Source organism: Branchiostoma floridae, chromosome 12 (assembly GCF_000003815.2).
Source record: "Branchiostoma floridae strain S238N-H82 chromosome 12, Bfl_VNyyK, whole genome shotgun sequence".
NCBI lineage: Eukaryota > Metazoa > Chordata > Leptocardii > Amphioxiformes > Branchiostomatidae > Branchiostoma > Branchiostoma floridae.
In genome coordinates this window covers 11,157,408-11,182,733 of record NC_049990.1, presented here as the reverse complement: position 1 = coordinate 11,182,733, position 25,326 = coordinate 11,157,408, and the positions used below count along the sequence as shown (strand labels likewise).

The following is a 25,326-nucleotide window of genomic DNA, read 5'->3' as shown; positions in this document are numbered from 1 at the left end:
CGTCATTAACCACGTGGAACGGGGCCTTCTGATTGGTCCGCGGCGCCTGGCTATATGATAATATACAATATACAATTATAACAGCATTAACGATACAGGTAACTTTGACAACAGAGGCGACCAAATGAGGACCAAATGTGGTCATCGATTTGGTAGAAGATGTTATCGTCACCAAGACGAATTATTTGTTATCGGCGATTATTATATTTTGCATTCTGTCTTTTTTTTTGCTTTGACATTTGCTGCTGCCTTTGTGTTTTCAGCGTGCATTGACACTTGTTTCTGTACTCGTTTTCTAGCAGGCCCTTTTCTTCAACTACGTTGTTGGATCTAATTTAACAACACTATCATTTTTTGTCTAAGCGCTCGCGTTTTTCTGGGTTTTTTTTACAGAATCAGTTGCATCCTTTTACTCAAGGACAAGCTAGTTGATTGTTGACTTTTTGGGCTAGTCCATTCCGTAGGCACCCGACAAGGTAGCTTGACCGTAAGGTGTAATGACATCATCCTCAATCTGTTCGTCCGGTATGGTTTCGTACGAGTGAAGTTGCGGGTCTTCTAATGTCTCAGAGTTATGCTGAGAGAACTGGTCAACTGCTTGCTGATTTTCAATACGGTTGTTATCAGGGCTCTGTTGCTTACTGGTAAATGTGGCCCCTCGTAGCGTAGAAAGGACAAATAAGGACAGCGCGACTATTGATGACGTCAGCAAAATGGTGATGATTAGATCCAACAGATTAATAGAAAAACTATCGTTCAGATTTGATTTCAGCAGAGTAACTATTTGCTGGTCTCCTTCACCATAACCTGTTGGTGAACTTGAAGCAGAAACCCCGCTAGTTAACGAGGGAGACAACTGGCTCCAACTCTTTGCATCAGACATGGTGTGTAGAGCCGTAATGTTTGCACCACCTGAATCAAACAGCGATGTACAATAGATATTTGTACCGTACCATCGCTGCATAAGTCTTTCACTGACTTTCAAGTTAGAAATTGTCTTTCCCCTAAAGTTACAGGCGTAGTCTCTAGAATGGTTGGCCGTAGATGATGCGGGTGTGCAGCATTTGAAACCGTCAAATTTCATGTAGAATGCCGTTGAAGTGTTGATGTCGCCAAGGTTGATATGGGTTTCGTTTTCAAACTGTACGTCTTTGATCAGGAGGGTTGTGTTATTAGGTAACGCCCATTGGATGTCAGGAGGGCCTTCTTCCCAACATATCTCGCATTGGAGGGTTCGACCTGCCTCTATTTCCGTTATGGTAATTTTCGGAGTGGGGCACTGCATTGATCGCATCCTGTCTCTCGAGAGGCCATTGAACTCTGTGCCCCTGAGATATTCTGGATAGAAACAATTGAACGACTTGAAGCGTGATGCCCGAAAAACTGACATACCTTTTGATTTGCCCGATCGAAATAACCAGCGGAGACTGCATGTGCAACGGAACGGGTTACCATACATGATGGGGTTTAAATCCCATATACCAAAGCCATGATCACCAAGAACGAACTGATCTTCCTGCAGACTTGTGATGAGATTATCAGAAAGATCTAGGGACTCTAAGAGAACAAGCTGCAAAAATACCCCTGGTTCGATGTACTGAATGTGATTTTCAGCCAAGTCTAAGGTAGAGAGTAGCCGGCTTTCCTTTATAGCTGGGAACCAAGCTCTTGGTACTACTGTCAGGTTGTTATTTGAAAGATGAAGTACTCTCAGGCGATACAGTTCATCCAAACTACCTGAAATGTTAATAATTCACACAATATAAATCTTTTGAAACTTTAAGTTGGTCATAAAAAAGTATGAGAAGTCATAAAATACCTATTTATGTGTTAATTTAATCAGCGGTCACTTACGGATAGATTTTGACATTGAGAAAAACACAATTCATAAGAAATAGCCGAAAAATTCCTTTAACCGCAATTGAATTAGCTTAAAAACAAATGTGTTTTAGCTTATTGGTAGATACAATTCTCTGATTTTGACAACGATCACAAGAAATGCACGCTAAGAGCATATTAGCTAATTAAAAGCTTGTATGTACAACTAGCAGAATAAATTAAAGGCGTTGGTACCTCCGTCGATGGTGGAAATCTGGTTATGTCGTAGATCCAAGACCATCAGCTTACAAAGATGTCTGAAGTATCCTGGCTTGACTGTCACGAGCTTGTTCCACGACAGGAATAGAGCTGCTGTTGCGAGGCAGTGATCACTGGTACCAAACGCCTCATCTTCTATGTATGCTATTTTGTTATGAGCTAAATTGAGATGGCCAAGTACTTCAACAAGCCACCCCTTCCCTAGATACGGAAGGTTGTTCCGGGACAGGGAAAGATTGTAAAGCTTGTACTCAAACCCTTCGAACGTCTCGTTGTCAAGGAGCACCAAGTTTCCTACAAAAACAAAAATAACGAAAAATGAAACTAGTTTGATTTCATAATATCACAATTAGCACATTGCCTTACTAACTCAATAGCATGGTAGCGTGTGTATTGTAGTGGTTAGCGGTCGTGTCTATGGACCAAAAAGGGGTTCTAAACCCGACTGTTGTCGCTTATATGACATACATGCTACTGAAAAGGTTTGCAGTCTTTTAGGATGGAGAGTTTGTGCTTGTTGAAAAGAGGTAGTCTGGAGTAATTTAATTACCCGTTACAATGAAATCACAGTGAAGTGAAAGCATAAAATCTGCAAAGTCGTAAAGTAACTGACATTATATGTGTTTATCAAAATGATAGGTATCATTGTAGGTATCGTAATATTATGTTGAACATCTTATCTATAGCGAGTGGTGCTGCTATGCTGGACAAGAGCATGACTTAAGGACACTACCACTCAATATATTCCTATACTTGAAAAAAAAACGTTTCCAGATATTCCAGTATCGTGACTGTCTTTGTATCAATGTTAATCAATATCTATCCTGTATTGTTTTTTTCATAATGTATATCATTTATGTCTCACAACAAATCGCAAACTCACCTGGTTCTATGATAAGATCCGTCAGATGCTTAAGGTGGTTGATGTCGGCCGAGGACAGGTACCCAAGACGGTAATTCTTGAGCCACAGAATTGTCGCTTCCTCAAGAAGCGTGCAACGTGGAACGGTGTCTCTGGGACGATGCTCCACAGAGGTGTTACAGATGACGCACACCTCTCCAGGCAGAGATCCGGTACCTCTTCCCGGATGACACTTCTCGGAGACAACCCGACAATTTGGGCATGTATCTGGTATACATGATTTGCACAGTAGCGTAATCATTAAGGCAGTCAGCAAGACGTTTTGTGCCATTTTGCACCTACACTTCTTTGTCACTTTACGATGATGTTGTTCCTACCAGCTAGTTACACGAAACCTAATCCACCTGGTCAGACAATTTCCTTGTCCTTGTCATAGATACATAAATATTAATTCAAATAGTTCATCACGCCACATCCTTATCATTTGGACCAGCACGTGCACACGTACACATTTAAAGCCCTTTTAGTATGATAACAAATACCAGAGTGGGATTTTGATAAAGAAACCTTGTAATTGTAATATGTACATGTAATTGATATGCTGAAGGTTTAAAAATCGTTTTTATACTTCAGTAGAGATCTGGTATTATCCAAAATACAAATTCATGACTTATGCATAAAGATGATCAGTGCCGCGTGTAAAATGATTTACCAGTCAGGAGTCAATAAACAAAGGTGGACATTATAACCCTATGCGAATAAGAGAGAGCATAAAGGGTTGGTGTATGTTCATGCAGTCATCATGATATAGAAGTTGTATATAATAGTTTAAGGTGCATGCTTCAATGTTCTTTTTATGCTTGCATTGGTGCCTAGCAGCAACGCGTCAGTTGTGCATCTCAGGATATACATTCACTCACTTAGTCCCTGAGTCCCTGAGTCCCTGAGTCCCTGAGTCCCTGAGTCCCTGAGTCCCTGAGTCCCTGAGTCCCTGAGTCCCTGAGTCCCTGAGTCCCTCACTCACTCACTCACTCACTCACTCACTCACTCACTCACTCACTCACTCACTCACTCACTCACTCACTCACTCACTCACTCACTCACTCACTCACTCACTCACTCACTCACTCACTCACTCACTCACTCACAAACACAATAACTTATTCATTAAGGCACTCCAGGGTTGCCATAGTCGGTAGGAAACCGAAGGGGCAAACATGCAAATAAAAGACATGGTATGTCCGAACCAGACAATTTTATTACACTCACAACTGCATTAATTTTAGGCAATCATATGACAATTTCTCTATCTCTAGAGAGACGTACGTCAGCAAATTCCTTTCAGAAAAACATGGTTCATTGACCAGACAGCTGTGTTTGATGATTACATCAATGTATTCATCTATAAGCTGAGCAGTGATCACAAAACAACAACATAAGAATCGTGGAAAAAGACTACTACTTCTAACCTCAAGCTTCAATTAAGACTTTGACATCACAATTAAAAGAGTCTGTTAAAAACAACTGTGACATTACAATTAAAAGAGTCTGTTAAAAACAACTGTCGTGACATAACGAAATGGTCGTTTTGACCATGACGAGGGTGATTATGGTGAATCACTGACTTTACTTCACATTGTAAACCAGCCTTAGAGTTCCCTTTATAGCCATGTCTTACGATCAGTCTCATTAAATCCTCCTACGAAATCTTCGTCAGTGACAGATGATTTAGACGGGTCGTTGAGAGATGACAGGGTGCAATTTTTGCTGTCATTTTCTATCTGCACTTCAAGCACTCCCACTTTGTTGCATATGAATGTCTCATTGTTCTGCTCAACATTAATAATATTTTCCTCAGTTTGTACAATATCGTTTTCTCGTTTCTTGTAGTGTGGATTTGTTGCTAAGCTAATGTTCGTGCCCCTTCCGTAGCCACCTACTGCGGCAGCTTGTCCGTATGGAGTTATGCTATCCATGTCTGCCTGGTGTCTGTCTAGTATGACTTCATACTGATGAGCCAGTGAAGGTTGATCTTCCACTATCTTGTCAGTGTTCTGTGAATACTCGGTGTTGTCTCGCTGGTCTTGTCCGTTGTTCCGATGGTCCCGTTGTTTGTGTGGTGTCCTCTTTCGCACCATGGCCAGAACGAAGTAACACAAGGCAACAACTGATGATGTTAAAAGGGTGGTAATGATTAAATCAAGTAAGTATACATTTATTGAAGTAATTTCATCCAAGTTTGATGTCAATAGAAAAACTAGTTGGAGCCTATCTGTAACATTTTCTGCTACTGCGACTGAAGAATAGTTCCTAGTTGCGATAGAAAAAGTGCTCAATGACATCTGGGTTGAATTGAAATGCATTTTAAGTTGATTTGAAATGATCTCTTTAGCTTTGTCTGAACCCAAACCCGATGAGCACGAGAGAGCTTTACCCTGCCATTCTTGTAATAGAATATTGCTAACTTTCATGACTGAAACAGTCTTTCCAAGAGTCTTTGCAAGAACTGTTTGACAATGTGGACTGATTATCACGAAATGACTGGGAATTACAACAGTTGAAACCTTTAGGATTCATAAAAAATGATGTGGACGTTTGTACACCCCCAAAGTTGATTTGTGTTTCTATTTCAAACGATACGTTTTTGATGACGAGTCTAGAGTTATCTGGGAGCATCCATTGGATTGGAGTCGGACGTTCTTCCCAACATATCTCACAACGGAATGACCGGTCATCTTTCAATGCGGTTAAAGACAGTTTTGGAGCTGGGCATTCGATCGGTGTGATCACTGTACCTGTAAGGTCTATCACCTTTCTGCCTTGAAGGCCTTTAGGATAGCCACATGTTAAAGCTTGAAAATTCAATCCGGTTCGACCAGGTTTAAAGAGTGGACGTGATTGTACAATCCACGCGATAGAGCAGGTACAGCGAAAAGGGTTTCCATGTATTCTAACCACTGTAGTGGCCCAAAGGTTTACGTTAAACTGGCTGCACTGGTCTTCTTGTAAACTTGTGATTCGGTTGTGGGATAGGTCAAGGGACCCTAGAAAGTGAACATTGTAAAATGACCTTGGTTCGATGTACTCGATTTGATTGTGTGCCAGGTCCAGGGTACTGAGCATCCGCCGTCCTTGTATTGGCGGGAACCATCTTGTTCGGACTGCCTTTAGTTTGTTCCCCGCAAGTCTCAGAATTCGGAGCCGAAAGGAATCGTCGAAACTGCCTGTGGAAGTGGCCATAATATGACAACGTTAGAGCTACAACCTAGTTTCATGATAGGTATGTTGTCAGACCACGATAATCTGTCATTTCAATTATCTAAATCACAATTTGCAATTACTCGCTAAACAAAAAAGCATAAGTTGCATGTTGACGATAGAACACACACACACACACACACACACACACACACACACACACACACACACACACACACATTTTATTGAGAAATTTGCAAATACCTTCTTGGATCGCATGTATGTTGTTGTATCGTAGGTCCAAGAACCCCAGGAATGACAGGTGTCTAAATGATTGTCAAGTTGTTCCACGGCAGGTGCAAACCTATGATCTGCAGGTATTTGTCACTGACAACGAATGCCCCATCCTCTATGAAGGATATTTGGTTGTGAGCTACATGAAGATGGCCGCTGAACTGGACAAACCATCCCTTTCCTATGTAAGGAAGCTTGTTGTGACTGAGTGACAAGGTTCGTAGCGATGGTAGCCCCGAAAACGTGCTGTTTTCCTGATGAACCAGGGTTCCTGCAAAACAAGTGACGTGGAAATGGTTACATTAAAGCTCGTTGATGTGTCATTAATGAGGAACTACCCGGTACAAAATATCCGTGATTTACTTAAAAATCAGGCACATGTAAAATGTAGCAGCTTACCTGGTCCTATGTTGAGCAATTTTAGATGTTTAAGGTGACTCAAGTCGGTAGAAGACAGGGAGCTGAGGCGGTAGTTTCGAAGAAACAAGGAGGACGTGTTTTGAACAAAAGGGCAGGTTGGGATGACGTCCCTGTCTCTGTGCTCCAAATCTGCATCACACATGACACGTTTGGCCATGGGAAAAAGCTGAAGTCCATGGGATTCTGCTTCAATACTAGTATTTGGTATGATGTGAAGAAAATCGCCGGTAAAAGCCTGGCAATTTGGACAAGCTTCATAACTACATAAAACGCAACTCATTGTTACCATTAAGGCAAGTAGCAAGAATTGGCGTGACATCTTCGTCGCTATTATATAAAGTTTAACTTAAGAATTCTAAAAGTGCGGTCCTTTTGCTAGAAGGAAACCCAACGATCTGCCTAAATATGCCTCAAACTAATATTCACATATGCATACATATTCACGTGGGCATACACGTGTCATTATTAAAGCCAAATGGGTCAGTTGTGTAGTAGTAATGAAAAAGAGGGATTTAGAGCTGAACCTTTGCATGGTACATGTTGTGAGCCCGTGTTTCCTCAGTAAACCCTGCCCTATTTCCCGGGAACGCTTTGTCTCACAAATATGAAATATCATGTGTATAGTGTTATTTGCAAATAAGTCTACAAAGTAGTATGATTATGTTTTTATGTTAAGTTATACTTTCATGCAAATAAGGAAGAATTAGAAAAATGCTCGTGTGTCCTTTTGCTAGAAGGCAACCCAAAGATTTGCCTAAATATGTCTCAAACGAATATTCCAGACATATTTACATGTCATACATGTGCCATTAAGCCACATGGGTCAGTTATGTAGACGCAATAAAAAGGGAGAGATTTGGAGCTGAACTGAACCTTTGTATGGTGTGATATACGTTTGCCACTGGTTATGCCATGTTTCCTCAGTAAACCCTGCCTTATTTCAGCTACACTATCTACAAATATCTGCATACTCTTATGTGTGAATAAATCTGCATAGAATTATATTTAACTATGCTTGATATTTCTTATCAGTGATGTCTCAGTGATGATCTAGTAAACATAAATTCGGTTGCTACGGATCTTCTGGTCATTGCCCTGTCTCTGATATTAATATTCAGTTTTCAAACCTACTGCGATGTGAATTGCCTCTTTTACTCTTTTACAAGTTTGCAGACATTTTGTTTCAGCCCACAATTTAAAGCAATGTCGTACGTACAGTTTGAGTCCCTTGTATTTACACCAACTGCGATGAGGTTTTCTTTCTTGAAGTTAGTTAGCATCCCTTTACTTGACTTTTCAAGAACATATTAGCAAAGAAAGTGTTAATCTCACATATTTGTAATGCATTTTCCTAGATCTGTTGGTATATCATCATACTGTCCTGAAGCAACACATAACGTTAGCCTGATTGTTAATATCATTACCATTTGTAAAATAGATTAGTTTCTAAGATTTTTTGATATAAGCAACTCATGTAGTTAAACTGTTCTGTTTGTATTGTATGTACAAGTTGCCACACATTGTATCTTTTACAGTTGTTATGCAATATCGATCTCCTTCTTCTTCTCTTAGAAGACTCCAGGGCATTAGGATGCGGCTCGCTGAATTTATGCATTCATACGACTTTATTCCCACACGGCCAGCTTTTTTCACATCTGAAGAGAAACAGGCGTACGCAAAATTCTTAAGCAGAAATTGTTTATTCTTTAATTTACTCTCACTACTATCAGACAAAATTACATTAATATATACATTATACCATAAGCACGTCGCAAGCATGGATCCGATCACGAAGAACTTTAAAATCTTTAAAAAAGAATTCTACTTTACCACAAGCTTGAACAAAAATGTCATAAGTCATACACTTAATCATATCTTAATCGTTTCTGAGTGATAATGGATATTGCAAGTAAAAGAATCCGTTCAAAACAACCAATATGTAAGAATTATCGTTGTGACGATGAATCAATGACTGTAGTTCACAATGCGTTCACATGGCGAACCAGCATTTGGTTTCCCCTTTTATAGCCATGTCTTACGATCTTTCTCATCAAAACTGCCCGCAACATCTTCATCAGTGACAGAAGATTCAGTTGATAAGGCATCGCCACAGTCTTTATCTATCTGTACTTCAAGCGTTTCACCTTCGCTGCATCCTATTATCTCATTCGTAGGCTCTACATTGACACTATTTTCATCAGTTTTTGTAACATTTCCTGGTTGATCCTTTGAATATATTTCTACTGAAATCACATCGTCGTTCTTACCAGTTGCATCATTTTCCTGTGTCTGTTGTTTTGGATGAGAAGGTTGCTGCACCTCGTTCATCGCCTGTTTATATGAACTTATTGCTGAGCTTAAATCCGTGCTCATTCCATAGACACCTACTGCAGCAGCCTGCCCGTATGGAGTTATGCTATCCGTGTCTGCCTGGTGGTCTGGTATGACCTCATACTGATGGCAGGATATGGCAGTGCAGGTTGATCTTCTACTATCCTGTGAGTGTTCTGTGAGAGTTCACTGGCATCTTGCTGATCTTGACCATGGTTATTTCGGTCCTGTTGTTTGCGTGGTGTGTTCTGTTGCACCATGACAAAGACAAAGTAACACAAGGCAACAACTGATGATGTTAAAAGGGCAGTGATGATCAAATCAAATGCATTTATCAAAATACGTCCATTTAAGTTTGATTTTAAGAGAAAAATTAGTTGGAGTCTATCGGTAACATTTTCTGTCACTGCGACTGGAGTGTGGGTCTTAGTCGCGCTAGGAAAAGTGCTTAACGAAATCGAATGATACGACTGGGTTGTTTCTAAATGCAACTTAATTTGATCTGAAATGATCTCTTTTCCTGAACCAAAAACCGATGAGCACAAGAGACTTTTACCGTACCATTTCTGTAGTAGAATATTGCTAACGTTCATGACTGAGACAGTCTTTCCAACAAAGTTGCAAGAACTGCTTGACAACGTGGACGGATTACCAGTTAATGATTGGTAATTACAACAGTTGAAACCCTCAGGATTCATCACAAATGATGTGGACGTGTGTACATCCCCAAAGTTGACTTGTGTTTCTATTTCAAATTGTACGTTTTTGATTGTGATTCTTTGGGAGTTATTTGGGAGCACCCACTGAATTTGAGTTGGACGCTCTTCCCAACAAATCTCGCAACGGAATGACCGGTGATCTTCCAATGCGGTTAAGGACAGTTTTGGATCTGGGCATTCCATCGATGTGATCATTGTACCTGTAAGGTCTATCACCTTTCTGCCTTGAAGGCCTTTAGGATAGCCACATGTCAAAGCTTCAAAATTCAATCCGGTTCGACCAGGTTTAAAGAGTGGACGTGATTGTACAATCCACGCGATAGAGCAGGTACAGCGAAAAGGGTTTCCATGTATTCTAACCCCTGTAGTGGCCCAAAGGTTTACGTTAAACTGGCTGCACTGGTCTTCGTGTAAACTTGTGATTCGGTTGTGGGATAGGTCAAGGGACCCTAGAAAGTGAACATTGTAAAATGACCCTGGTTCGATGTACTTGATTTGATTGTGTGCCAGGTCCAGGGTACTGAGCATCCGCCGTCCTTGTATTGGGGGGAACCATCGTGTTCGGATTGCCTTTAGTCTGTTCCCCGCAAGTCGCAGAATTCGGAGCCGAAAGGAATCGTCAAAACTGCCTGTGAAAGTGGCCATAACGACAACGTTAGAGCTACAACCTAGTTTCATGATGTTGTCATGGTATGTTGTCAGACCACGATAATATGTCATTTCAATTATCTAAATCACAATTTGCAATTACTCGCTATAAAAAGCATAAGTTGCATGTTGACGATAGAACACACACACACACACACACACACATATATATACATATACATATATATATATATATATATATATATATATATGCATATATATATATATACACACACACACACACACACACACACACACATTTTATTGAGAAATTTGCAAATACCTTCTTGGATCGCATGTATGTTGTTGTATCGTAGGTCTAAGAACCCCAGGAATGACAGGTGTCTAAAGTATCCAGGTGTGATGATTGTCAAGTTGTTCCACGGCAGGTGCAAACCTATGATCTGCAGGTATTCGTCACTGACAACGAATGCCTCATCTTCTATGAAGGATATTTGGTTGTGAGCTAGATGAAGATGGCCGCTGAACTGGACAAACCATCCCTTTCCTATGTAAGGAAGCTTGTTGTGACTCAGTGACAAGGTTCGTACCGACGGTAGTCCCGAAAACGTGCTGTTTTCTAGATGAACCAGTGTTCCTGCAAAACAAGTGACGTGTAAATGGTTACATTAAAGCTCGTTGATGTGTCATTAATGAGGAACTATCCGGTACAAAATGTCAGTAATTTAGTAACAAATCAGGCGAAGGTCAAAGGTAGCAGCTTACCTGGGCCTATGTTGAGCAATTTTAGATGTTTGAGGTGACTCAAGTCGGTAGAAGACAGGGAGCTGAGACGATAGTTTCGAAGAAACAACGAGGACGTGTTTTGAACAAAAGGGCAGGTTGGGATGACGTCCCTCTCTCTGCGCTCCAAATCTGCATCACATATGACACGTTTGGCCATGGGAGAAAGCTGAAGTCCATGGGGTTCTGCTTCAATACGAGTATTTGGAATGATGTGAAGAAAATCGTCGGTAAAAGCCTGGCAATTTGGACACGCTTCATAACTACATAAAACGCACCTCATTGTTACCATTAAGGCAAGTAGCAAGAATTGGCGTGACATCTTCGTCGCTGTTATGTAAAGTTTAACTTTCATGCAAAAAAGGGAGAATTCTAAAAGTGCGCCCTTTTGCTAGAAGGCAGCCCAACGATCTGCCTAAATATGCCTCAAACTAATATTCACATATGCATACATATTTACGTGGGCATACATGTGTCATTAAACCAAATGGGTCAGCTATGCAGTGGTAATAAAAAAGAGGGATTTAGAGCTAAACCTTTGTATGGTGTGAGCCCGTGTTTCCTCAGTAAACCCTGCCCTATTTCCCGGGCACGCTTTGTCTCACAAATATGAAATATCATGTGTATATTGTTATGTGCAAATAAGTCTACAAAGTAGTATAATTATGTTTTTATGTTAAGTCATACTTTCATGCAAATAAGGAAGAATTAGAAAAATGCTCGTGTGTCCCTTTGCTAGAAGGCAACCCAAAGATTTGCCTAAATATGTCTCAAACGAATATTCCAGACATATTTACATGGCATACATGTGTCATTAAGCCATGGGTCAGTTATGTAGAAGCAATAAAAAGAGAGGGATTTGGAGCTGAACTGAACCTTTGTATGGGGTGATATAAGTTTACCACTGGTTATGCCGTGTTTTCTTAGTAAACCCTGCCTTATTTCAGCTACACTATCTACAAATATCTGCATACATATGTGTGAATAAATCTATATAGCAGTATATTTAACTGTGCTTGATATTTCTTATCAGTGATGTCTCAGTGATGAACCAGTAAACATATTTTTCGGTTGCTACGGATCTTCTGGTCATTGCCCTGTCTCTGATATTAATATTCAGTTTTCAAACCTACAGCGTTGTATGCCCTCTTTTACAAGTTTGCAGACATTTTGTTTCAGCCAACAATTTAAAGCAATGTCGTACGTAAAGTTTGAGTCCCTTGTATTTACACCAACTTGGATGAGTTTTCTATCTTGAAGTTAGTTAGCATTCCTTACTTGACCTTTCAAGAACTTATTAGCGAAGAAAGTGATTACTTACATATTTGTAATGTATCTTCCTAGACCTCTTGGTATATCTGCCTATGCCGGTCAATTTATATACAACTCCTTTCAAAAACGAGAAAATATCATCATGTCCTGAAGCAGCATATAACGTTAGCCTGATTGTTTGTATTATTACCATTTGTAAAAAAGATCAGTGTCTTAGATTTTTAGATATAAGCAACTCATGTAGTTAAACTGTTTGTATTGTATGTACAAGTTGCCACGTGCACACATTGTATCTTTTACAGTTATGCAAAATCGTTCTCCTTATTCTTCTCTAAGAAGACTCCAGGGCATTAGGGTGTGGCTCGCTAAATGTCTGCATTCATACTACTAAATTCCCACACGGCCAGATTTTTTTACATCTGGAGAATAACAGGCGTACGCAAAATTCTTAAGCAGAAATTGTTTATTCTTTAAGGCAGCTCTCACCGCTATCAGACAAAATCACATTAATATATACATTATTCCATAAGCACGTCGCAAGCATGGAACCGATCACGAAGAACTTTAAAATCATAAAAAGAACGCTACTTTACCACAAGCTTGAACAAAATGTCATAAGTCATACACTTTGTCATATCTTGTTTCTGAGTGATAATGGATATTGCAAGTAAAAGAGTATTAGTCTGTTCAAAACAACCAATATGAAAAAAAATATCGTTGTGATGATGAATCAATGACTGTAGTTCACATTTCGTTCACATGGCAAACCAGCATTTGGTTCCTCTTACTATAGCCATGTCTTACGATCAATCACGTCAAATTCTCCCATAACATCTTCATCAGTGACAAAAGATTCAGATGATATTAGGCATCATTATCTATCTGTACTTCAAGCACTTCCACTTCGTTGCATCCTGTTATCTCATGTTTCCGCTCTACATTGACCACCCCCCCCCCCCCAGTTTCTGTAATATTTCGTGGTTGATCCTTTGAATAAGTTTCTGCTGAAATCATATCGACGTTTATACCAGTTACATCATCTTCCTGTGTCTGTTGTTTTGGATGAGAATGTTGCTGCACCTCGTTCTTCGCCTGTTTATGTGAACTTGTTGCTGAGCTTAAATCCGTGCTCATTCCATAGACACCTACTGCAGCAGCCTGTCCGTATGGAGTTATGCTATCCATGTCTGCCTGGTGGTCTGGTATGACTTCATACTGATGAATCAGTGCAGGTTGATCTTCTACTATCCTGAGAGTGTTCTGTGAGAGTTGACTGGCATCTTGCTGATCTTGACCATGGTTATTCCGGTCCTGTTGTTTGCGTGGTGTGTTCTGTCGTACCGTGACCAAGACGAAACAACACAAGGCAACAACTGATGATGTTAAAAGGGCAGTGATGATCCAATCAAATGTATTTATCAAAATACGTCCATGTAAGTCTGATTTCAAGAGGAAAATTAGTTGGAGTCTATCTGTAACATTTTCTGTCACTGTGACTGGAGTGTGGGTCTTAGTCGCGCTAGAAAAAGTGCTTAACGAAATCGAATGATACGACTGGGCTGCTTCTAAATGCAACTTAATTTGAACTGAAATGATCTCTTTGCCTGAACCCAAAACCGATGAGCACGAGAGATTTTGACCGTGCCATTTTTGTAGTAGAGAATGGCTAACGTTCATGACTGAGATTGTCTTTCCAACAAAGTTGCAAGAATTGTTTGACAACGTGGAATGATTACCAATTAATGATTGGTAATTACAACAGTTAAAACCTTTATGATTCATGAAAAATGTTGTGGACGTTTGTAATTCCCCAAAGTTGATTTGTGTTTCTATTTCAAACGATACGTTTTTGATGACGAGTCTAGAGTTATTTGGGAACATCCATTGGATTAGAGTCGGACGCTCTTCCCAGCATACCTCGCAACGAAATGACCGTTGATCTTCCAATGCGGTTAAAGAAAGTTTTGGACCTGGGCATTTTATTTGTGCAATCATTTTATCTGTGAGGTCTATCACCTTTGTGCCTTGAAGGCCTGCAGGATACCTACATGTTAAAGCTCTAAAATTCAATCCGGTTCGACCCGGTTGAAAGTGTCGACGTGATTGTACAATCCACATGACAGAGCAGGTACAGCGAATAGGGTTTCCTTGTATTCTAACCCCTGTAGTGGCCCATAGGGTTACGTTAAACTGGTTGCACTGGTCTTCTTTGTAACTTGTGATACGCGTGTGGGATAGGTCAAGGGACCTAGCAGGGAATATTGTAAAATGATCCAGGTTCGATGTATTGGATTTGATTGTGTGCCAGGTCCAGGGTACTGAGTAGTCGCCGTCCTTGTACTGGCGGGAACCATCGTGTTCTGACTGCCTTTAATCTGTCTTGATTGGACAGTGTAAGTGTAACAACTGACTTTCTAGAAGGTCAGTTTTTTATCAATGGTAGTAGTAGATATAAAAGAAAAACATTTTTTGGCAATGTGTTTCAATTCAAAGCACAGCAAGCGAATTGTGATTTCGGTGAAACAGCATCTCACATCAATCAGATTGCATCAATGATTTTTACACGAAGATTTAAATTTCCGTGCATTTGCTAATACATCACATGAGCACAAGTGAAGTAGCACCTTACCTGGTTCCATGTTGAGCCTTTTTACATGTTTAAGGTGGCTCAAGTCGTCAGCAGACAGGGAGTCGAGGCGGTAGTTTCGAAGGAACAACGAGGATGTGTTTTGAACAAGAGAGCATGTTGGAATGACGTCCCTATCTCTGTGTTCCAACACCGGATCACAAATGACACATTCGGGGAAAAGCTGCTGCCCAGCAGACATGGAATTTCTGATAATGTGACGACACTCAGTAGGAGTAAAAGCTTTACAATTTGGACAAACATCAGGACAGCATAAAACGCAACTCATTGTCATTAAGGCAATCAGAAAAAATCGACGTGCCATCTTCCTCGTTTCCTATGCAAAGGCAAATTTTCATTAAAGAAATGAAGAAGAGTGTGTCGTTTTGCTAGAGCTTTACCCTTCCAGCACACGCCTGGCCCAAAACGCACAGTGTTGTACCAATACCTTCTTACCCAGACAATCTGACACAATTGAATAAATACATGTACCGCTGCAAAGCCCGGAAATCATAATCGGTCTCCTAAGCGGGTTCCTAAACATTGGCATGACAACCCGTGAAATCTATGTACACTGTATGGATTGTATGAGTGTTCCTGTGTGTATAGCTTTTGCAATGTTATGTTTGTTAATTATGAAGGCCCACATGTACAGGAAGAGTAGCTACAATGTATGTGTATGTTTTCAAGCTTATTGTGGAACTGAATAAAGTCAAAGGTTTCGTTATCTTTCTGGACGGTTTTCTTTCTGTGTGTTTATACTGATGTCCACTATTTGGTAACGATTACTTTTTTGTCAAGCTGCCTCTCTCTATGTCTTATTTTTTCGCTTGTGTGTGCAAGGATTTCAAATACGTGGAGGTCAGACAATCCATTGCATGTACAGTTGCATACATTCATGTAATCACATAGAGCTCTCGAAAACAGATGTGTACGCGAGAATGTTGATATGTATTGGACAGACAATTACTTTTCTGCAAGATGAGTAAATAAATGAATTCTTTATTATTGAATTGTGTCATACATAGTAAAAGTACACAATATTATACAGTATACAACGATGTAACTACATTATTGTTGTTAATATAAGTGCATCAAGAACATACAAGTAATTCACACCAACTCAATCTAAAAAGACGTAAAACGCTCGGTTTATGCATACAACACTGAGCGAAAATACTTATTTCCTATTTTCCAATTGTTTTCTGTTTTTTTTACAACTCTATTGTGCAGCTTAAAGCTTTCAGATAAAACCAGTATTTCTATCAAAGGGTATTCTCTTTAGAGCCATGTTTTACGCTCTAATTCTTCCTTCCCATCAATATCATTGATCAAAATTGGGGCCGAGTATCTAATATCTCCTGTGCTGTAGGACCGGGTTCGTTTTGGACCAGTCGTTTGACTAGGCTGTATGCTCAGTTCATAAAGCATGTACAGAATATGGTCGGAAACAATGCTTGTCCCAGCAGCTACAGTGCTCGCAATCGGTTTGTCTTTTCCCTCTTCACCCTCGTCTAAACAGTGACTTGATGAGGCATGGCTACCATGTCCTTTTCCTCCATGTACATATACTTTGTGTTGTTTGAGGTTAGAAAGTTCCTTGCTGCTGTCCATCCCATAAGCACAGGCCATGGTAGCTTGCCCGTAAGGCGTGATGACATCATCATCATCATCATTTTGTTCGTCCCGTATCGCTTCATAATGATGGCTCAGTGGAGGCTGGTCATTCTCTGTTTCATTCGTACGCTGGGACATACTGGTATCATCTGTGTCTCTTTGCCGTGCATCGCCGTTGTTCTGGTTAACCCTTTGGTTATCATCTCTCGTTCTTTGTACAATAATGAGAAAACCAACCAACGCCACAACAGAAGATGTAAAACATGCTGTTACAAGCAGGTCCCAAACATTAATGTTCACACTCTCATTCTGTTTTGAATCCAGTAGAACAACTATTTGGTCCCTTCTCACATTCAACGTTGACATGACCAGTGTAGAGGGCGTTGTGGAGTTTCTTTCATACTGGGTAGTGGTAACGGATGGATAAAACTGATCCTCGACCACATCCATAGATATGTTATGTCTAGATATGACAACTCTTGCTCTGCCCGATACAAACGCTGTGCAGGAAAGGACCTCGCCTCGCCATTTTCTAACAAAACTTTCACTGACGGACAGAGATGAGAAAGTCTTTCCCACAAAGTTGCAAGTACTGGCCATATCATTGTTCGATTTAGAATGGCAGCAATTGTAGCCCTCAGGGTTCATGTAGAATGATGTCGTACTGTTCACGTCTCCAAACATAAGGGTTGATTCCATGCCAAATGATATGCTTGTAATAGCGAGTTTGGTGTTATTGGGGAGTGTCCATAGGATTTTATTAGGAGGCCTGTCTTCCCAACATATCTCACACTGGAAAGTTCGACCGTCGTTTGATGTGGTAATGGTCACCTTAGGAGCTGGGCACTCCAAGGATGCTATCACAGGGATTGTCAAGTCACCCAGCTTGGTACCTTGCAGATGTTCTGGGTAGTAACATGTGTATAGATTGAAGTCGGACTTAGAATTTAGTAGTTTGCCTGAATTGATAAACCAGCGAAGTCCACACGTGCAGCGTAAGGGATTACCCTGCAACCTCACTGTGATAGACCCCCATACGATGGCGAAGCCCCAATCTTGAATTTTCAGCTGATCTTCTTGTAGGCTTGTGATCAGATTGTTTGAGAGACCAAGAAACCCCAGAAGGGGAATCTCTCTAAATGCCCCTGGTTCGATATACTTGATTTGGTTGTCAGCCAAAGCCAAGGTGCCAAGCAGCCGTTGTCTTTCTAACGCCTTGAACCTAGCCTGAGTATCATCCTCCGTAGTGAACCAATCCGTGCTGACGACTGTAAGGTTGTTTCCCGTAAGGTTCAGTATCCTTAGATCGTATTGGTCATCAAAACTACCTGTGGTAATAAAAGTTTACTATTTGAGTTATTTGACTTGAAATTAGAGATGTAACGTTGCGCATCAATGACAAATATAACTGATGTCAACACATTTACCAAATAAAACGCAGTGCGCGTCCTGTGCAACTGTACTAACTGTGCATACTTGAATGCTATCATACACAACAGCAAAGAAGATTGATCGATTTTGTTTATCAGTGATAAATGTATATATACGGCCAGGACTGCAAGGCTATTACTAGGAGTTATCAGTGCTTACTAAACAGTAAACAAACAAAGTACACAAGTGCATATCACACATAGTTGATACTTGTTGACTTCTATATAGATAATTCTATATATTGAACTGTTGTGTGGGTTTGATCAATTGATGCACTGTTTTGAAATCACTGCAACATTTAAATTCAAGTAAAAGTTTATGTAGAAGATGTACACAGTCTACATATACCAATTGTAGATTTAACAGCAAAGACGCCCATAGTATTTCAAAAGCGACACGTACCTTTTTGTATGGTTGCAATCCTGTTGTTACTCAATTCCAGCAACCTCAAATAACAAATATGTCTAAAGTATTCCGGCTTGATCATGTCCAGGTTGTTGCCAGGTAGGTGCAAGGCAGTAAGTCTCAAACATTTATCATTAATCTGAAGACCCTCGTTTCCTATAAACTCGATTTCATTTTTGGCTAGGTTCAGATGGCCCTGGACCTGAATGAACCAACTCTTTTCTAGATGACGAAGCTTGTTTTGAGCCAGCGACAGATTGTACAGAGATTCGAAGTCGGCAAAGGTGTTATTCTCGAGGTACTCAATGTCTCCTGCAAAGAGAAGAAAGTGAAGTTGTTAAAGGAACGCTTGGCTACTTATTTAAAACGTTACCTCGACATAACTACGTCTATAAGATTCTTCATAACGTTAACGTCTCCATTTTACTTGACGGCAACACTCTACTGCGGAATATGTTGGTTTTGTGCTGCCCTTCTTGTTATTTTAATTAACGTTATGTAATCATCCTTTGTATCAGACCCAGGGCCCATTTAAAAAACAAATGGAAAATGTGTAGACATCTACATAACATTAACGTCGCATCAAGCAGTGTAAAGCGAGTGGGCGGAATTTTCATTCAGATATCATGATAGACCGAGAAGATAACATAGCACGCAAAGCGTACGTGAAAATATTTTTGTACATGAAATTAGTTTGATCTGTAAAAGTTTAGGTCACAGCGAGCTACCAAGCAGAAAAGGGGGTTTGTCTCATATGTACAAAAATGCATCCGTAAAATCCTTAGAGACTTGACCGCCATGAAAAAAGTTTGCTACACGGTACAACTTTACATCTTTATATATAATGAAAGTTGAGAATGCCAACTTACCAGGTTCGATGTAGAGGTTTTGGATATGCTTGATGTGAGTCACATCAGACGGACTCAGGTAGCCAAGACGGTAACCACGAAGCCACAGAGTCGAGACTCCTCTAACCATTAGGCATGCAGGGACGGTGTCCCTACTCCCCCCACCCGAGACAGTAGTGTCACACAGGACACATTGGAAGGGGAGTATCCCTTGACCAAATCGCGCGGTAGAATGGCCAGTTATGCTCTTACACTCCGTATAGGATTGGGGGTAACAATTTGGACAAGGATCTGCTTTACCGAACGAAAACACTGTTGTGATAAGCAATGCAATCAACCAGGAAAACCTTGCCATCTTTTCCGGCCTTGTCAATGCCAGACGAACCGATCACTTTCTTTGCAGGAATGTTTCTGTTACGGCCTTCCGTCAATTGCAGTGACCTATATGCAAATGTGCACACCAGACAGTCCTACATATTCATGGAATTTTATGCGCATTCTGTCTGAATAGTGACAAAGTAAACTGTACATAGGGCAGCTTCGTTGCTAGAGTACCAGATAAGCCGCCTTAACACACGTTACACTCCAGTTTGTGCCAAGCAGAAGCCGTGTAAGGGCAGATTATTATTAGTGGCGATAAATTAGAGCTGGCAATCTGCACAAACTGTATCATTCAAATCGCGTAAAATTTTAACTTGGGTATGACTATGTCAGACAATCAGGATTACAATGACACAATTACATATATGAAAACAACAACAGACAAACATCGAGGTAAGTTTGCACGTGACACAACAGCTGGTCATTTGAGTGTGGAGCAGTTAAACTTGAATATCTATAAATCATTCCATCTACAAAAGTCTTGACTGGCCTAAGCACTGAACAACTGATCAGATGGGCAGAGGACAGAAAGAGATGGGCAAAGATCACTGCTGATGGATGTTGTGGAGCCCCTAAGACCACTGTGATAAATGTGATTCCATCTTTCTCTCTCTCTTTATACATATACATAGTATGCTCAATATCGTGACTGACATGCTGTAAAAAGGAAAATGGTCGTAGTGTTTTTATCTTGCCCTCTTTAAGCAAATTGGAAACAATTATTCTGTCTCAGGTCCGTTTGTCCAAGTCCCATTGTTTTAGCCACGAACTAAAACCACAACACTCAATTTTCTCCTTTCCGTAAGATGCAGTCCCAGTGGAACTTTTCCTTTAGGTAACCTAGGTCCGTGTAGTCATTCAGCGTGGTAGACCATAGGCGGTAGGCCAAGGAATTGTTGTCGAATCTCCCATACTTTTATACTACCTGGATGATGTTACGAGTGTGGCTCTAAATGAAGTACTCGGGATCACCCGAGCGGGTGCCGAACGTCGGCGAGTTCCGAGCGAAGGCACCCACTAGAAGGTCGCCTTCGGTGACCAGCGAGCGGAGCGAGCACTCAAGCCAATTCAAAGACACCGATCCACCAGATTTTTCCAGTAAGGAGGGTTAGCTCTGCTCTAAGGATGACCGGAAGGGCTGACGGGGGCCTTTTATGAGCGCAGCGGGGTGCCTTGAGTGCCAGTTTCGTCGCCAGTGGCACCACTGTACTGTATTTCCTCTTTGTTGCAAAACAACAACAACAACAATTCCAAGGCGTATTGCCCATGGGTAGACAGGAAAAAATGATGATGGAGTTGTATAATTCACACAATAGAATTGCCAATGGCTGCGCAGAAGCTTCCGTTTAGGTAAGCACTAAAACAATCACATAGATAACTACCGGATGCATAGGATCTTAGATCTCTCATTACATTCAACACAAATTAGTGACTGTAATTGCAATCATCCCAGACTTAGAACTTTACAGACGTGGCTTGAATATCCACATACTTTAGATTTCAAAAGATAAACACATCAAAACGTATAGTATTACGTACCAATGATCATGATGTCCGAATGTATATGTCCGAAGGATGTCCGAATGTGTATGTGTAACTTCTCATATATTAATCAATGAATCTGGCAAAGCATGTATCTTCTGGCATAAGTAACTGTGTAAAATGAATCGTAAACTGTGCAAAATTACATCTACCTCATCGATCGATTATTTCGTCCCTTCTCGCGACCTTTTTTTACGGAAGGGGACGGTGCAATTTGTCAGCGGTCGCCCCGGTGTATTTGACATACGCGCGGCGTCTCCAGCGTTACATTGTTAATTATCGGGATGGTGTCTCCTATTAGGTACCACCTGGCTCCAATTTGTTCTAAGCGACACGGTACATAAATAAAGCTACGGTTGGTCGATGCAAAATTAGCATGGTGTATATTGAAACGTTGGAGGTGGCAGATTCAAAGGCATTGCCGCGTCGTGGCGATGAGTAAAGCATCACTCAGTAGACCCCCAGGCGGAGGAGCTTATTCTAGTCTATAGCTTACGGCCAGGATCGCCAGTAGAAATCTCCAAGGTAAGGACAGTTAGCCGTTACTATTTCATTTTACTTTCAACGTAACCGTAAGTATGTGGTTGTTACATTTACAAGTACAAATGTATCTGTACGTAGCTTCAAGTGATTTTATCACAATCTAAAACGTCGAGAAAAGTGCCATGACGTTTTTCGCTATCTCGTTTCTTTTTCATTATTGTCAAATGAAAGTAAAAACCACAACATATAAAGGCAGATAAAAATGTATATATGCCCTCATTTTAACGAGAGGAAAGGGTAAACCTTTTTCCGTAGTGTTTTGTTGCAAGATTTGTTTTGCATGGAGCCTTAACTGTTTTGACGCATTGCTATTCGAAGAGGTTGCAAGGTCCTACTTTTAGTAAGAAAAAGGCAGCATCTGGTAACTTGTCTGCCTTTTACACAAAGCATGTTAAACAAATGTTGGTCGAGATAACTTAGTCATATATGAAAAAAAAAATGGGCAAGTGTTTTTCGTGTCTTCTTGAAAATGCCTGCATTTTCGATGCACACGCTACGGTTGAAAAAATATTCGGGCCACGGCATCTCGTGAGGTTATTATCAGACTGGCCTATTTATACATTTCGTCAATTACAAAGGTTCAGTAACAAATGAAAACATTCACAACCATGAGTATGCTCTCTGCCTTAACCCACTCCCACTTGATGCGAAAAGCTCTGTCGAGACCTAGAAAGACAAGGTGTCAATTCTAACTAACTCGATCATGTTCTTACCAATAGCCAATCTAGATCCTGGTCGGTCTAAGAACTCTTCGGAATCGAATTAGATTGTACAATTCCTGGTAGATAACACCCTATCAGTATCCTTTGGGGACATAGTAAAAGCCATGTACCTTCCCATCATGACCTTAGATTAAGCTTCGATTTCCGATACCAGTTGTGGGATCCATATACCCGTCTAGGAGCCTTACATGTCTGGTGCACGTATGTGTCCACCATTATCAATGGTATCATGTATAAACTGTGTTAATCATTCGCGTGAATGTGCTACGTGCTGTCTGCTCTACAATCATTGTGGTTATTGTTGTTTAGGGTAGGGTAGCCAGGTTTGAACTGTTGGGTATAGCACTTTGCGGCAATATCTAGGATTGTAAGGGAGAAGGCAACTGCTAGGAGCTCGAGAGTGCTGCAAACTTATTGCATACTTAGTCAAATTAAGTTTAAGCTAACTTGGCCATTTACAGCACATATACAGGAAGCAAAATCCAAATGTGGTCACTTTGGACTTACGCTGATATATGCTAGAACAGTAGAACTTTATAACACAGTTAAGGTATCCACTGCAAGTGCTCATCTATTATCTTATAATCACCCATTTTACAGGGTTTAACATAAGATATGAAATATTAACCTTAATGCGACTTGGATTGCTCTCTTCAAAGTAACCTTTACTTAGGCTATAAAAAGTGAACTTTTGCATTACTTTGTCATTAACCGCTGTGGCATGGAGTCCGTGAGTTATACCCCATGCAATCAGCATTCACTTAGAGTCCCGGTCATTAGCAGTAAACGGCTGCTTCCATCCCGACCACTCCGCTTTTAGGGCCGTTTCTCCTGATGAAGAGGTCGTGCAATCGATGGGAGTGGGGACGAGGGCCACTATCACTTCTTGTTATCCACAGACGTGGTAATTTTCCACCTGTCTTGAGGATGAATCAACTTTGATTTGCACCGCGGAGAGTAAGCGTGAACCGGTATAGCGCTGGTTTCACAGCGCACTGGTCTCAACGGTTAATAACAATCTGTAGCCGTGTTCGGTAATGCCGAGTGTCTGTGTGCTAATGGAATAAAAGATTGGAAACAAGACAGGAAAGGACGTATATACATTACGAATGGTAACAGTTACCCATCGAGCGACTGGATGGCTTTGGGAAACGGTCAGACGTGATCATCGACTACCTTTGGTCATTGACTGAACAGGATTTGTGGTTTTTAATAAAAAAGTATGTAAATGAGGCGAGACAAAATCTAAATTTTAGGTCACAGAGAGAGCGTGGCGAGAGTTCCGTCCTAGTGGAAAGGAGATGTAAACTTAGTGGACAAGATTTGTGGTTCACCAGGCCAAAACTTTTTGATATGTATATGAGGCTAAGATAAAATTTAGATACTCCATTATGAAACAAAAATAAGACAAAGACAAGTCAAGTCAAGCTAATTGATCAACTAGCTCCTATTGTTTGAATACAAGCTAATGTGTCTCGCTAGGAGGGTAGCGGAGTGTTCCAACCACCAAAACGTTCGGCCCTACTTCCCTATATCAGTTCGTGCAGAATAATCAGCAAACTTTAAGGTAACAGTCAGATCGAACGTGCTGTTTTTGATTTTGTATAAAATTTCATATATTTCCTGCTTGCATGAAGATCAACCTATTGACAGGAGGTCGTCAATGTACTAGCCTGATGGAAAATTATGTGTCACAGTAATAAAATCTAATACTCTCCACGGGTTCCTCACATACCAAAAGTTTCATGGATATAGACGGTGTAGTTTGGTGACACAATTTTGTCTTATGTCTCTCAATAGCCTTACTGACATTTAGATTGAGTGTTGGGATAGGTTCATCTATTCCAAATACTCAATCAAACCACAGGAAAGCAATAAATTCTAAGCGGGGGTCATGTACACTTGAGAATAAAACCTCCATGCAATCAAATAAGATGTCAATTCCATTTGTAATAATGTGACGAATAATTACAGGAATAAATTCTTTATTTCCGAATGCGAGTTGTTCAACAATGTCAAAGTTTTCTAGTTGATGAAGGTAAAGAAGGGTTCGAAAAGTAGTGAAACTTTTGTCAGATCATGTTGGGTCTTTAGTATCTTTTAGGATGATATTGGTACTTCTTGGTATCTTGAATTGATGAGCAAGATACTGAAATGTAAAGTAAGACTTGCTGTTGAGAACCTAGTTTATCCAATTCCTTCGTTTGCCCATCTACATATGACCTGTCCGAGGAAGGTAAAGATTTAATTAAAAGATGAAATCCTTTGATTGCAAATGTATGTCTGGAAAGTTTGAAGTTAACGTTCTGAAGTGTTCATTACATGTTAACGAGAATATGCTGACGAATGAGAAAAGGAAAAAGAACACTTTATAATTATAATGGATCATACAAAAGCGAAGCCATCTTGAAATATTCAGCCGAAAATGACGTACCTGTCAATAGAAATGAAATATGGACCCAACATAATGGACTCTCAAGGCTATTAGGATTAATGTTTTAAGGTATCCAAGCAACATGCGAAATCTATTTACACCCATCGCGCTAAGAGCTGCATAGCGTCAATGATGGAAGTAGCTCTGTCGTATGGGATGCCGTCGTTTGTTCCTGCAATATTTCTAGCTTGA

General features: G+C 40.5%; 2 protein-coding genes across 2 annotated transcripts in view; one reads left to right on the top strand and one right to left on the bottom strand.

The window, feature by feature from the left end:
• Positions 1-19,642, bottom strand: part of LOC118426973 (insulin-like growth factor-binding protein complex acid labile subunit) — a 33,367-nt gene extending 13,725 nt beyond the window's left edge. The window contains exons 1-5 of the mRNA XM_035836606.1: positions 19,534-19,642; positions 18,881-18,976; positions 4,900-5,126; positions 2,981-3,191; positions 2,074-2,391 (exon numbers count right to left, since the gene is read on the bottom strand). Coding sequence (XP_035692499.1) covers positions 2,074-2,391; positions 2,981-3,191; positions 4,900-5,126; positions 18,881-18,976; positions 19,534-19,642 — 961 coding nt within the window. The remainder of the gene's footprint in view (positions 1-2,073; positions 2,392-2,980; positions 3,192-4,899; positions 5,127-18,880; positions 18,977-19,533) is intronic.
• Positions 19,643-21,880: 2,238 nt separating this feature from the next.
• The window catches only part of LOC118428331 (probable G-protein coupled receptor No9), a 14,070-nt gene continuing 10,624 nt past the window's right edge, over positions 21,881-25,326 (top strand). The window contains exon 1 of the mRNA XM_035838386.1: positions 21,881-21,960. The gene's annotated coding sequence lies outside the window, so the exon portion shown is untranslated. The remainder of the gene's footprint in view (positions 21,961-25,326) is intronic.